This window comes from Solanum dulcamara, chromosome 9, assembly GCF_947179165.1.
Source record: "Solanum dulcamara chromosome 9, daSolDulc1.2, whole genome shotgun sequence".
In the NCBI taxonomy this organism is placed as follows: domain Eukaryota; kingdom Viridiplantae; phylum Streptophyta; class Magnoliopsida; order Solanales; family Solanaceae; genus Solanum; species Solanum dulcamara.
The window spans coordinates 33,970,750-33,986,676 of NC_077245.1; the positions used below are offsets into that span (position 1 = coordinate 33,970,750).

General features: G+C 35.5%; 1 protein-coding gene across 3 annotated transcripts; it reads left to right on the top strand.

Annotated features, from left to right (window-relative positions):
• Positions 1-11,570: 11,570 nt before the first annotated feature.
• Positions 11,571-13,934, top strand: LOC129903343 (GDSL esterase/lipase At1g33811). Of its 3 annotated transcripts, none has more exons than XM_055978878.1 (5): positions 11,571-11,847; positions 11,979-12,103; positions 12,697-12,945; positions 13,168-13,423; positions 13,499-13,934. In XM_055978878.1, the coding sequence occupies exons 1-5, from the start codon at positions 11,604-11,606 to the stop codon at positions 13,732-13,734; spliced, it is 1,110 nt and encodes a 369-aa protein (XP_055834853.1). In that variant the 5' UTR covers positions 11,571-11,603; the 3' UTR covers positions 13,735-13,934. The 3 variants fall into 3 exon arrangements, with proteins under 3 accessions (XP_055834853.1, XP_055834854.1, XP_055834855.1); XM_055978879.1 differs by having other exon boundaries at positions 13,511-13,934; XM_055978880.1 differs by having other exon boundaries at positions 13,492-13,571.
• The last annotated feature ends 1,993 nt before the right edge of the window (positions 13,935-15,927 follow it).

A 15,927-nucleotide genomic window follows, 5' to 3' on the forward strand; every position in this document is an offset into this window, starting at 1 on the left:
GTTAAACGTAATTGGGCAAGAGTAGTACTAGGATGGGTGACCCCCCCGAAAGTCCTCATGTCATGTTCCATTTCTATTCTTGCAATAATGTGTGAAGGCACTCATCTTAGCCCAAGATTTACCTTAGCGTCTTTTCTCTAGTCTTCATATTTCGCCTTTCCCTCTCTTCTTCTCTCTTACAACCGGTGTCAGGGTAGATCTTTAATTCCACCATAATTGTGTCCTTTTTGGCCATTTGATTTAACTTCTCTTTGTATTCCTCTGTAACGTCTCCAAAATATTATAACTCATTTTCATCATGTACTCCTCCGCTTAGTCTTATGTTATATATAACTATTCGTAGGTTGCACCACTACTCTTATACCACTATATGAGGTAAACACAGTCTTTTTGTCTCCCAGCCCGTCTTGCTTTACATATCAACTTCACACTAGGACTTGCTCGTGCTAATGTTATTTTGTCCTACTTCTTTCTTTTCTTCTTTTACGTACTTCTTGGTCTCCTCATTTCCTACCATAGGAGATTTTCTATTCTCCTTGCTACTTGTATGTCCCAATATCAGCGACCAATGATGCTTTTGCCATATCTTAATCTTTACTCAAACACAGCCCTACTACCCTTTTCATGGACCTTAGTTTGCTCAGTCCTACTCTCTTATCATATTCACCCCTTTTTGTAGGCACCCGTGATTCTTCGCATGGTCTCAGATACCACGGCTTCTATATATTTATTGTTGGACTTGAGCTCTTGCTAACTCGTGCCACTATGGGATCTCGCTTGAAATTTAAGCGGTCCTGTCAACATGTGACAGTGTCAGTTGATTTCCTCTCATGCTTGTATTTCTCTTGTCCACTTCCCCCTTTAGGGTATACCCATGTCATCCTCTGTTTATTTTTAACTGTTCATATGCATATGATTCTTTTCCAACACATTTGACATACTGCACCATGTCTACACCTTTTGTTAACTCATCTATACTTTAGGTTTCCCCTATAAGAAATCTTAGTACAATCATGGGGTGCTTAGAATTCTCGATAAATAGTACACACTCTAGTCCAAGTACTAGTACTCGAGTCATATAACTAATGTAGTAGTTTAAATGAAGCCACATTTTATTCATCCCAATCAATATGTAACTAGTGCTTATAATCGTGTCTGATTCTCCATTCGGGGGCACTTATACTCTGATGACACGTGTTTCACGGTTTGTTATCACTTTTTTTCCCAAAGGATACCACTTGTTCCTTTAATACTTTCACAATGCCTCAGTTATTTTGCAATTTCTATTCCCTATCCTCGAGGGATCCCACTATTTTCCAAAGTGGAGGTACATATACACAATACCCCTTCCTGCTTCATGAGCTTTCATCCTTATCGTGTACCTGATGCTAACTCCTAATCTTACTCATAGTCACATTATTTAGTTGCTTCTTTACTAGGCTCTACATACTTCCATGATGATCCTCATTATATTCACACTATATTGTGCTCATGGTCAATCCCGGAGGGTAATATTTCTTAACCTTTATCATAACTCTTACTCTGGGTTAATTCCACCTGGTGGAGCAAGCGTACTTTACCCCTTATCCTTCCTCGTCTTTCTCATCCTTAATACCTCACAGGCTATCTTAAAACATTCAAATCCATCACCATTCTTCTCACCATATCAGTGTTGGCTTTCTACTTACCACCCATATCATAATATATATTATTTCCCAAAGTCAATTTTACTCCTAGTTTCATCGGATCTTATCATTACCGTGGATATGATCTCTCAAGATATATTACAACCTTATATCTGATTCTTTTTCTATTTCCAAAAAAACAAGATTTCGGCAGAGTTTCCTCTATATTCCTTACTATCCCAAACCTGCACTCAGGAAATACCAACAATGCCTCACAAGGCCAACATATATATATTCATATCATAGCCACAAAGGGAGCCCAATATCAACCGCCGTATAAAATAATGGACTTACCTCGTATGTCCAACTCGAACTGCACCCGTTACACTTTCCTATCTACTTTTTCCTTCAATTTTCAACTTTACTTTTCAATCTTCCTACCTTATCCAGTATGCCTCTTTTACACCATTACTTACCTATATACTGTGTAGCTTCCAATATCATCCATCACTTTCTTCTATCGATGTCGTTCTTCAGCTGAAACCAAAGGTTAGTAAAAAAAGAGAATTTCATTTCCTATGGCTGGGCTCTATCGCACGATTGCCCTGTAGCCTTCTATTTATAGATGTGGTGCACAACACACCGATAAAAAAGACTCTACTAGATACAGTCTATAGATATTCCGAGGTCCAAACCACTCTGATACCACTTTTGTCATGACCCAACCCCGTAGGCTGTGACGGGTGTCCAAACTGGGTACTCACATATATCCCTGCTATCTGTAAGTAAATCTGTCCTCTATTTAAATTATAGCACATCAACAGGCAGGATAACATATAAGCCGGCGAGGCTTATCATAAGCACCACGGTACATACATGCATATACAACCCATACACAACCTACATACATGTCCACATACCTCTAAGAGTAAAAACAGTAACATAAGGTGGGATAGGGCCCCCATCGTACCCGTGAATAAATAAATATATACATCAAGGGTTAATACCAAAACTAGGCTCCGGCACAATGGAGCACTTCTGAATTGCTGAGTAGAACTCCTACACTAATAGATCCCCAAGGTGTGTATCTGTACCTGCAGGCATGAATGCATCCCCCCCCCCCCCCCGAGAAAGGAGGGTCAGTACGATATATGTACTGAGTATGTAAAGCATAGACAACATAAGAAAATTATATTTGGCATAAGGATGCAGGGGGTAAGTATAGCATTTAACCATTTACCGTACTCACATCGTATAAAAGAAAGTTATACATATTACCATCACGTACTTTGCCTGGCCCGTTAGGGGACTCGGTGTACCATCTATATCATTCTGTCATCATAAGCACATATATATTATTAGCACTGTAGAACGTACAGCCCAATCCCTGTATATAGTAAGTACATGCTGAGGAACGTACGGCCCGATCCACACATCGTATAATAATATTGAGGAATGATGGCCCAATCGACATATCATATAGTAATGCCGAGGAACATTCGGTCTGATCCACGTATCATATAGTAATGCTGAGAAACGTTCGATCTGATTCACATATTATATAGTAATGCCTAGGAACATTTGGTCTGATCCACATATCATGTAATAATGCCGAGAAATGATCGACACGATCTATATACCATATAATAATTATTATATTGTAGCCGGCCCGAGACTCGGTGAAAGATGTATTACAGTATACATGAATAAAGTAGTGAGTAACCATATACAATCTAAATCATTATCAGAGACTCGACAATGTAAGAAGATTAAGCTATTGTTCAAGGACCAGAATAGTAGTGTAGCCATCTCGAGTGCCTTCTAAATGTCATTGAGGCCTATATCACTTAGGACCTCAGGGACCCTAGACATGTATTAAAGTAATACTAATAGTTCATAAAATTAGGGATACCCGTCGTCACATAATCCTTAGGACTAGGAGCTTGTGCATCCAGTACTTCTCAACCTATGGAGTTCAAGGAAAGTAGTTCAAATTACTATAAGAGTTTGACATTCAGAAGTGAATAAGAGATACGGATTACATTTAGGACTTAAAAGTGGAGTTACCCTAGAGCTCATATAACATTTTACTTACAATTAGGACATGCCAAAGGAAGAGAAAGAATAAGATTTACCCAGCCTCTACTTTTCCTCAAGGATTCATCATTTACATATATCTTACCCGACCCGTCATGGACTCGGTATCATAACCTTATTATTGCATTACCTTACCATCATAGAACCACACTTATATAAAAGGCATATCAAGAGGAAAGAAGAGTAGCACTACTTACTTATACTAAAAGATGCCAAGAGAAAGGAGATAACTTCACATACTTACTACTCTCCATCATATAGAAGCCTTGAGAGGCAATAACTCAACTAGTATAGGAATTCTACCATAGAGAAGTGAATAATACTTATGAGTCATACTTGGGGTTCTATAAATGGAATTATCCCTACATTTTGTATATCAATCATTTAAGTCTAAGACATGCCAAAATAAAAGATGGATAGCTTCACATACTTGTGCCAAAGACATGACAAGAGAAAGCTTCACATACCTTTTTTGGGATTAATTGAAATATGGCTTGCCTTGATACCTCCTTAACCTATTTGACATGAAAGTAATACTAAGATTAATAGCTTTTCACTTTCCAATATCCCACTCTACAACCAAGTATTAATACGAGTCATTTCCTTATCCATTACCCTCGACTAGTTTGTTACTAGTTCCGATGCTACCGAAAATCAGGCAGTATTTCCCCTGTAACTTCAACATCCCTAAGATTTCAACGAGACCATACCAATAACAACAACCATAAGCATATATACAAGTAAACCACCTCAACATTACACAATACAACTCGAACAACTAGCTCAAAACTACGAAACGAAAATAAAGTTTTTAATCTTTATTTCACAAAATCTTTAAGCATACCAAATGGAGGATAGTATGGATGAAACTAGAAGCACCAACACCCATTTTTAACAAAATTTAAGTCCCTGCAACATGCAACCCAATCAGCTGCACCCGCACCATCACAACTACAACCCAATACTCGACTTCGATTTAGCTACAACCACTTTAATTTAGTTTGTTTTTAACGTCAAGCATCCTTATGCAATTTTTCAACTTCTAAACTTATTTAATACATTTAACATACCTCATATCAACATCATAAACTCCAATTTGAAAGGGAATCCCTTACCTTGCCCGAATCTTGTCAAACTCATCGAAACTTGCCTTGGAAGTTCCTTTAGCGTGCCTAAAACTTCGTGGCTGTTTGCTAACATTTTGGGCTGCTCCAAACCATAAAATTTCATTACTAACACCTTCATAACATCGTGGTACAATCTAGATAATTAATTCACTGAGCGAAATCGAAGAACTCACCTATTTTTTCCTTCCAAAAGTGTGGCTCTCTCCCTTTCTAGTTTCTTCTCTTCTCTTCTTTCTTGTTCTTGAATTTTCTAGATAAGTATGGAACTTTAATAATTCATACAGCATATATATAGGCCACCTAAGGGGGTGACATGTGTCAACCCCTAAGTGGTGACACATGTCAAGCCCTAAGTGGTGACACGTGTCAAGCTCTCATTGGGCCAACACACCCCTTTCCTCCAATTACACGTTGCCACATGGCATATGGATTCCACCACCCTTGCTCCATCTTCTACCACATGGAATTCTCTTATGCTTCCATGTGGCACTCTCTCATGCTGCTATGTGGTACTCTCTTCTCTCCCTCATCAGTTCGTAATATCTTCTTACTTTACGAGCCTATGTAATCCTTTCTACGTAAGCTTGGTATATACTCCAGTAGATTTAGTATGTAAGATTTCCAAGTTGTTTGCTTACGTAAATAAGTCGTGTCCTATGACTCATTATTCAGTCTCCAACTTCTTTCGGATTCTTATAACTCTATTTCCAATCTTCTTTACTATGGGGTATCGCATTCTCCTTTTTTTAGAGTTGTTTGATAGCGTTATAGATTATCTAGCTCACTTGGAAACTCTTAAGAAGCTTAAGAGTTCTTAAGAAGGCTTAAGAAGCTTTTAGAAGATTTAAGAAACTTTAGTAAACCTTAAGAAACTTAAGAGGCTCACGATCCTTCCAAGAAACTTAAGAGCCTTTCAAGAGATTTAAGAACGTGTTCTAAGGTACAAAAGTACGGGGTGTAACATTACCTCTATGGGGTACATGTGGATGTGTTTAATAATCATAAGAATCTCCAATATGTGTTCACTCAAAAGGACCTCAATCTAAGGAAAAGAAGGTTGTTTGAACGCCTTAAGAACTATGACATAGGCGTCCATTATAATCCGGGTAAGGCCAATGTGGTTGTCGATGCACTTAGTAGAGTATTTATGGGGAGTGTGGCTCAGCTAATGAAAGGAAGAAGAAATTGGTGAAGGATGTTCACTAGTTGGCTAGGTTAGGGGTGAAGTTGGGTGGTTCCAACAATAGTAGTGTGTTTGTTCAAAATAGGTCTGAATCATCCTTGATGGGGGATATTAAGTTAAAACAAGACCTTGACTTGACATTTGTGGAGTTAAAGAAGTTGGTGAAAGAAAAGAAGGTAGAAGTATTTTCACAAGAGGGAGATGGGGTACTATACTATCAAGGTCGGTTATGTGTTCCGGATGTGGATGGCCTAAGGAGTATGATCTTGAAGGAGGCTCATAATTCTTCATATTTTATTTATCCCAATTCGGCTAAAATATACCGAGACTTAAAAGAGCTTTATTGGTGGAGTGGCATGAATAAGGATATAGCAAAGTTTGTGGCCTAATGCTCGAATTGCCAATAAGTCAATGCCGAACATGAAAGGCCGAGTGACCTAGCACAGGATATTAAAATCCCCACTTGGAAGTGGAAAGATGTGAACATGGATTTTGTAGTGGGTTTGCCTCATACTCAGAAATGTCATGACTCAATTTAGGTGAGTGTTGATAGAATGAAAAAGTCGTCTCACTTTTTACTGGTCAAGACTTCCTATAGTGCCGAGGATTATGCTACGTTGTATATCCGGGAATTAGTAAGATTGCATGGTGTTCCTTTGTCAATCATTTCGGATCGTGGTACCCAATTCACTTTGCATTTTTGAAAATCATTTCAAAGAGGTCTTCGTACCAAGGTAAATCTAAGTACCATATTCCATTCTCAAACAAATGGGTACGCCGAACGAACAATTCAAACACTAGAGGATATGTTAAGCGCTTGTGTGTTAGAGTTGAAAGGGAGTTGGGATGACCATCTACCGCTCATTGAGTTTGCCTATAATAATAGCTACCACTCAAGTATTGAGATGGCACCGTTTGAGGCTTTATACGGAAGACGATGTAGGTCTTCGATTAGTTGGTTCGATGTAGGTGAAATGACCTTATTGAGTCCCAATTTTGTGCTTGATGCTTTAGAGAAGGTGAGAATCATTAAAAAAAGGTTGAACAAGGATCAAAGTCGCCAAAATTCCTATTACAATACAAGGACAAGATATATTGAGTTCAATGTGGATGATTGGGTATACTTGAAGATTTTGCCCATAAAGGATGTAGTTCGGTTTGGTAAGAAAGGAAAATTGAGCCCTGGGTATGTAGGCCTTATAGAATCATGAAACATGTTTGCAAGGTTGCTTATGACTTAGATTTACCTTTGGAAATGGCCATGGTTATTCCGGTGTTCCACGTATCTATGTTGAAGAAATGTGTGGATGATCATAGTTCCATTGTACCATTGAAATTAGTGAATGCTGAAGAAAACTTGAGCTATGAAGAGTTCCTGGTTGAAATTTTTGACCGACAAGTTAAGAGATTGAGGAACAAAGAGGTTGCACTGTTAAAGTCTTTTGGAGGAATCAATAAGTTTAAAGCGCTACATGGGAGGCGGAAGCGGATATGATGAAGTGATACCCTCATCTCTTTCATTCTACTCAAGCCTAAGGTACAAAGTTATTCATGCTTGAATGTTTAAGACATACGTTTCAGATTTTCTTAAGTCTTTCATATGCATACATGCTCATAAAGTTAAAGATTTTAAAGTCATGTTTTATTCTAAGTTTAAAGATCACTTGTTCTATGCATTTCAAAGTGTGGTTGTATTAATATTGGGTTCCTAGTCCTCGTGCCATATCCTTTTCTATGTATTTCAAAGTGCGGTTGTATTCATGTTGGGTTCCTAATCCTCGTTCCATATCCTTTTCTATGCTAATGATTCTTATTCGAGGACGAATGTTCCCAATAGGGAGATATTATAAGGCCCTGTAAGTTGAATGGACGAAATAAAGGAGGATTCTGGAAAATAGGCTGAATATTCACTTCTACGACTCAGTTTATGAGACGTAGGAGTTCTTATGAGTCGTAGAAATGACTCGTAGGACTGATGGTGAGACCTAAAATTTGACAAAGTCTTAAGGGAGGTCTACGAGTCCATGTTATAAGTCGAGGAAGCTTAGATGAGTCATAGAAATAACTTCTCAAGAAACTTCATAGACATTTGTAGTTTTCCAAAATCCTACACGATGAGTCGTAGAGGGAATTTAGAGACTCAGTCCTTAGGGGTTCTCAAACCATGTAGGACGAGGCATTTCCATGAATCGTGGAAGTGTCTACTACTCGTAGAGAAGAATCATAGAGAAAGTTCTGAGGGTTAGTCATCAAGGTATTCCCAAAACCCTACAAAATGAGTCGTTCCTATGACTCGTCGACATTTCTATGAATCGTAAGGATGACTAGTAGGGTTAGTTCCGCCCAGATTTTTAAAGCGTATTTAAGTCTTTTTCCATGTTTTTTCATCAATGTGCAGTCATTTTAGGACTGAAACTACCCTACCTAAAGACCCTAAGCCATCCCCAATCCCTCATTCTCAAACTTGAACTCAAATACTCAAAGTTCTTTCCTCTCAAATTCTCTCAAGGGTTTCAAGCCAAAGTCTAGGGTTTTAATTCAACGTTCTTCAAGCCTCCATTCTTAAAGATTCATTCGGGCCTTATTCTCCAAGGTATGTAGGTCTCATTCATTGGGTTCCTCCACCCATGGATCCCAAGTATCTTCCTAAAAATCTAGACTCAATTTCAAGTGATGAATTTCTATGGGTTTTCATGTTATGGCACAAAGGCAAAGATGATTGGTTTCTTGAAGTTCATTTATCTATTTTAAGCTTATATTGACTCTAAATTTCATAAAGTGGTTGATTATCAAAGGTTCTTATATAAAAGCATGAAAGAAGTTTTTAAAGTTTATTGGTGTGTTGTTTTGAAGATGTTTAAATTGTTGCATTCCATTACTCTCATGCATGTTGGTTGATGTTAATTATTTGAAGTTTGAATTGCATAGAACCCACATAATCTCACTATGTTTCAATGAAGTTTGAATTGAAAGCATTGACTCCAGAATGAATGTTTATGAAAGCAATGTTATTGATTAACGGGGAGTCTTACTGAATGAAAGAATGATTGAATGATGATGAAAGGTCTTCTTAGCTAAATAATGGATTCTATGTAATAAGGGCAATTCTCACATATTTGATTCAAATGAAAGGTTTTAATTAGCTATTCTACCAAATGATGATTTGATGTCTAAATTTATATGAATGCTTATGTTATTATAATATTTAAATGCTATTCCATGGAATTTGACCTAGCACCGAATGTAGCATGTAGATGGAGACTCGACCTAAGGGGTCCTTAAGTAAAGTCTCATGTTGCAGTAACTATGCGCCAACATAGGAGCCCTTGTAGGTTACTGGATCCATAAATGGCCCTTAAAATTAAAGATAAAGAAATGATTAAAGTTGACGAAGTTCTACCCGGCAAATAGTCTCTCCATGCCAATGTAAGGGGCTATGTTGGATTAAATGTAATAGCTCGTATGGTCTTGAATGTCGGTTACGGTAATCTTCCCACAAAACAAAGGTTTCAAATGTTATTCTCATGACTTATTATGCATGCATTACATTATGTCTCATACTACGTAATTGTTCTAATGTTTCTTAAATACTCGTGCATGCCTACATATTTAGTATATTCAAAGTACTAACACATATTCTTTGTCTACATGATATCACCATGTATGGACCGACGTTACTCTACATTCACCTCCACGTGGTTAGTTTGATCGTTGAAGGATACTACTTTCGTGAGTTCCTATGTTTCCAAAACAATATCCCCTTTTTACCTTTCTAGCTTATGAATTGTGTAGACGTTGGAATCCCTTTTGAGTACTTGTTCCATTTACTATGAGGGCGGGTTAGGGACATGTCTTAGCCCCTGCCAAGTTTAAAGTTTCTGAGGTATTGTTGGATAAATAGATGATGTTTGATGATGTTAATGACTTTTATTTCATGTTGGTTCTCTTACTCCCATTATCCCCTTTTACTTCCACTTATTCTTAAATGTCATTACCTATGAAAATCTATGTGAATGCTAAGAGGCTTGGGTAAGGTACTTCCGGGCATCTAATTCGTTGTGTCACATCTAGGCCCTAGTCTTGAGTATTGACACTCTCCCCGCTACTTTTTCTTCAAATTAATCTTATGAAAAAAATATTAATAAAGATTCAAAATAAAATTCAGGAGGAAAAAATAAATAAATCATAATTGTATCCAACACAGGATAAAATGAAGTATATTATTGCTACTATTGATTTGAATATGCTAAAATTTACTTTACAAATTAAAAAAATTATTACCCGTTAGGTGTGTGAGAGATTTACTTACATTTAATAGAAACAAAAATTTTGCAATGAGAATAAAATTAAAAGTCCTTTCTCACATATTTTAATTCCAAATTTTGTACTCCAACAACATTATTGAAGGGAATTAGTTTAATTTTTCAGAAATTGAAATTTGTAAAATGGTAGATTTACAACTTTTTTTAATTTTTTAAAAATTTTGAAATAGAGTGATTTTATTATGATGTTTGTTTTATTTTACGTAGAGAAATTTGAGTAATAAGATCAAATCTCTTATTTTTCTTTTGTATGAAAAATAAAATTAAAAATATCCGCTAAAGAACCGAACACAACATATTCAAGTCATTAGAAACAATAATATAATTCATTTTTATCCTCCCGTGAATTAAATTAGGACTTGTCTCTTTTTTTCTCATTAATTTTATTTTGAATCATTGTGGTTATTGTTCTTTTCATAAGAGTAAGTTGAAGAAAAAGTAGCGGAGAGAGTGACACCACTGAAAAAATGGGTTAAAGATTTAATTTTAGGAAGGCATGGTTCCGTTAGTATAAACGTAAGTTATTTGTATAAAAAAATGGACAAAGACCAAACCTGATAAGTTTTTGAATATTTAAAGAACTAAAATCAGTAAGTGTATAGTTAAAGAACTAAAATAGGTAAGTGTATAGTTAAGAGACTAAACATGACAAGTTTTTAAATTGTTAAACGATTATATCTGATAAATATATAATTAAGGAATTATTTTAAATCTACTCCTATAATTAAGAGACTATTTATGATATTTTCTCAAAAATGATAAATGTTGAAAGATGTAGATTAAATTACAGAAACATGAATATTTAAGAGACAAATCACTAAAACCAAAAATAGCAAGAATAAGAATAAAAAGAAAAACATGTACCGAAAAAATGAGGAATGAAAGCAGTTACCAATCTGATCAAGGATTGGTGGAACCATTCGAGAAGTGTCTAGTGGGGCCACCAATATCAATGCCATAAGGGAAATAATTGGCTTTCCCAGAATCAAACCCTTTGTAAGCCAGTATTCACAAGATGCACTTTCCGTCACCGCTGTATATAATATTCACACATTCACAACTTTAAAAAGTTATCCACTAGCATTACTTTTACGGGTTGAAATTAAAGTCCTGCCGTGGCACATGAACTCCATAAAATATGTAACGGAAAACAATACTGATCTACACTATAAAGAGGAATACTAGTACTATAGAATATGTATATGTTCCGTGTTTCTACTTAATTCTTTTTTACTGTATTTCGAGTGTAATGGGAAAATTAGAGTTTCTCATGTTGGCATTTTTATCTTTTTTCTTGTTGACTAAGGCTTGGTCACAACAACAAGAGCCCCAAGTTCCTTGTTTTTTCATCTTTGGGGACTCACTTGTTGACAATGGCAACAACAATGGGATACTTACTCTTGCTAGGGCCAATTACATGCCTTATGGCGTTGACTTCCCACAAGGCGCCACCGGTCGCTTTACTAATGGTCGTACTTATGTCGACATTTTAGGTATATACTTTTTTCAATCTGTTTGTTATGCTAAAACCTTATAGTACTAAAACTGAGATTTTAATTTTTTATTATTATTAAGACAATTTCTTTGAAACCATTGTGCATTGGCACGTTGTGACTGAATGCAGCTCAACTTCTTGGCTTCCCCAATTATATCCCTCCCTATGCAAGAGTTCGTGGTCGAGCACTGTTGAAAGGAGCAAATTATGCATCAGGAGCAGCAGGAATTAGAGATGAAACCGGAAATAACCTGGTATACATTAAAAAAATAATTCACTGTTTTGGGCTGTTATTGTTTTCTCGTACTCTATTTAAAATGAGTTTAACTCCTATATATGACGAAGTAAAAGAATTTTTTGTTACAAGGACAACAAAAAGAAACATAATACATACATATGCTCTTTAACTTGGTCTCAGCTGAAATCTATGCCTTCCAATTTTGAATGGTGCACAAGTAAACACTTAAATTTATATAAAGTTTAACAAGTAAAACATATGCGCCATAAATAATGCAAATCAATTTGAATGTATCTTATGCGAATTGCCACATAGGGCATCTATCTACTTGTTCAATTTTATACAAACTTAAATGTGTACTTGTACACACCCAATGCTTAAAAAACATAGATTCCAGTTGAGGTCAAGTGAAAGGACACATTTATATATTATGCCAAAAGATAACTGCATAAATAACTTACACAATAAGTATAAGTAATTACCAGGAAAATGAGACATGCAACTTGTTACTAACATGTTAAATTACAACGTAAAATTTCCTTCTGATGTCAATGCATATAGTTAAATCCTTTGAATTTTCTCAGATAATTATCCATGAACTAAATGCAGGGGGATCATATGCCAATGAACCAACAAGTACAAAACTTTGGAAGAACTGTTGAGGAGCTGAGAAGATTATTCAGAGGAGATAACTACACACTAAATGCATATTTGAGCAAGTGTATTTTGTACTCAGGATTGGGAAGCAATGACTACCTCAACAATTACTTCATGTCTGATTTTTACTCAACTCATTCACAGTACACCCCACAAGCCTACGCTGCTGCACTTCTTCAAGATTATTGCAAGCAATTATCGGTTAGTGGATTCAAACTAATTGGATAACCTTAACGGACACATTTTTCTAAAGAACAATCACATGACCACACACACTCACACACACACACACACACACACACACACATATATATATATATATATATATGGACAGTGGGAGTAATAAAATTGGTAAATTTATATACACAGACACTGTAAATTATGGCATAGCATGTAACGTGCATGATGTGTTGATTTGTTCAGGAATTATACAAGTACGGAGGTCGGAAAGTGATTGTGACAGCAATAGGGCAAATAGGATGCATACCGTATCAGCTAGCAAGATACGATGGCAATGGCAGCAGATGTAATGAAGAGATCAACGATGCTATTCAACTCTTTAATTCAGGACTTAAAAGGCTCGTTGTTCGTTTCAATAAGGTTTTTCCTGGAGCAAAGTTCGTGTTGTTGGATTCATTTGAAAGCAGCAGAGATCTTGTTCTCAATGCAAAAACTTACGGTAAATATTCTCTACTTCAATCTTTGAATTATTTAAATATGGAAAATAGAAGTAATTATGTTCATCAGTATAAAGTGTTGACTATAGGATTTGAAGTGGTGGATAAGGGTTGTTGTGGAGTGGGAAGGAACAATGGGCAGATAACATGTCTTCCTCTTCAACAGCCATGTGAAGATCGTTCCAAATATATTTTTTGGGATGCTTTTCATCCCACTGAAGTAGCAAATATTCTGTTGGCAAAGAAATCATACAGCTCCAAGTCAAAGGCATTCGCTTATCCAATAAATATACAACAATTGGTTAGGCTCTAAGTAGTACAATTGTGTACCTCTTTGGGATGCTTATTAGCTTCATTGCTTCTTCTTTATTTCTTTGTTTTTCTCTCAGAATTGTTTTAATTGCTATTGAATTTCAATGTGTGAAGGTCATGTACTCAAACACTCCTTCTTACAATGTGTTTCTTATGAATGAAATGTTCGTAATATTTAAGGGTTTTACATTGAAAAATATCTAGCCTACCATAATATGCAGTCATGTAGTCATATTTTCATATTACACTGACATAGCTGACTTTGGTTTTCGCAACAGTATTTATACACATAATATATAATATTATATAATAATATACACTTATTGTAGATAATCTATCAACCTTTTATACATATAATATATAATATTATATAATACTATACATTTACTGTAGATAATCTATCAACCTTGTTTAAAAGTGTATAATATCTGTTTATACACACTTTTACATAATTATACAGACTTATATAATATTATAGAAGAACTATGTTTCGTCTCCTAAGAACATCAACAACGAAACTCCATCTAAAATGAGCCAGCACTTCATCTCAGCCTTTGGCATTGCATAGATTCTTGCATCAACCTTAAAAGATTGGGCATTCACACGAGGTGATACATGACATTATCATATATATATAGGCAATTTCTTGGTTCATGTCAACGAACATATTAACCTTGTAACACCCCGAGTCTATACTTTGGGCAATGCCCGACACTCAAAATCATTGCTGGCTCGAGTAAATTCTTGGTGTGATATGCTATAAGACTAAATACTGAATAATACGAAAGCTGAGAAATAATAAGTATGGGCTTAAACATTTGAAAATGAAATGTATATTTTTATAATTCGAAAACTAAAAACATCTAGAACAAATATAAAAAACTGAACTGAATTGTATAAATAGAGCCTCTAATGACTGAACTGGATGACTCTACCGGGACAATACCCCAGGATGCCTGAAGCTAAACATCTAAGAACTAAACTATAAGATGATCAACCATAACTAACTTTTATGGATGCGAGGATGACTTACCACAAGTTGAATGTGAAGGACTAGTGGAATGTCTGTCTGCACTTAAATTTGAGTGCCAAAATCTTCATCATAAAACAATATAGCGTAAAATAACATCAATATATGGCATATATTCGTATGTAAAATAAGGGCCGAGTATAATATATACATAATAACTGAAGCATTGTTAATGTGAGCATAAATAATATAAATACAATAACTGAAGGACTGAGAGTCAAAAAGAAGACATGTGATGATAATTCAAAATTTTCCAATAAGCTGATAAAATAAAATAACATCTGTAACCGAAAGCTGTGATATTCACTAAGATTGAATATGTGAACAGAAAAATTGAGATATGTACTAAAATTGAATATCTTAACTGAATAGCTGAGACATGCACTAAACCTAAATATCTAAATTGAAAAGTGGAGACATGAACTGAAGCTGAATATTTGGAAACACAATATAACTGATTTTTAAGTAAAAGATAATGACACTTCAAGTAAATAAAATATACTATTTTTTTTAAATTTTGGAGAGTATCTTATAACCGGCATACAACTATGTGAACACATGATGACCAACCTCTGCTTGACTAGGACACCATTCTATATCTTTTCAAAGCATAAAACTGAACTGAGTTACGGATCCATGCTGAGCCTCTTTGGGTAAAAGAGGGATCTCCCAAACCAGTGACATGATCCTATCCTCAGTGGTTATGTAATTCAACAATATATGTGTTATCTGAACCCATACCTGTTTTTGGTGTTAAATTATCCTTCCAAAATATATTTTTGCTTATAGTAATAGTTATAGTTGATCTACCTTCATGTTGAACATCCTCGTGCTCAAAAATCTGTTTTGAACTGTTTATGCTAATGAGTCTAGTGCTCTTAATTACATTAAAAAATATTCAACATAGATTTAAATCAAAATATAGTTTTTTCATAATATTATTTTGAAAATTTATGGAAGACTTGTGAAAACTCATGAGAATAAGACTATGATTCTAAAAGTTTGCTCCATTTTGAGCCTTGGGAAGGGTTCTTGCTTCAAACCCTTGAATTCTAAGTTGAAGAGGTGGAAGAGCATGTAATGTAATCTTTCTGTGGGTTCTTTCTAGTAGAAAAGGGTTTTAAAATGTTTAAGTTGGATATCCGTAAGTGGTAGGACAAATAT

What these genes read in the sequence shown, in the direction of transcription:
- LOC129903343 (XM_055978878.1), top strand. Translation starts at nt 11,604, where the DNA reads ATGGGAAAATTAGAGTTTCTCATGTTGGCATTTTTATCTTTTTTCTTG. An exon ending in TACTTATGTCGACATTTTAG is followed by an intron (nt 11,848 to 11,978) that starts GTATATACTTTT and finishes GACTGAATGCAG; the next exon opens with CTCAACTTCTTGGCTTCCCC. An exon ending in TCTCAATGCAAAAACTTACG is followed by an intron (nt 13,424 to 13,498) that starts GTAAATATTCTC and finishes ATCAGTATAAAG; the next exon opens with TGTTGACTATAGGATTTGAA.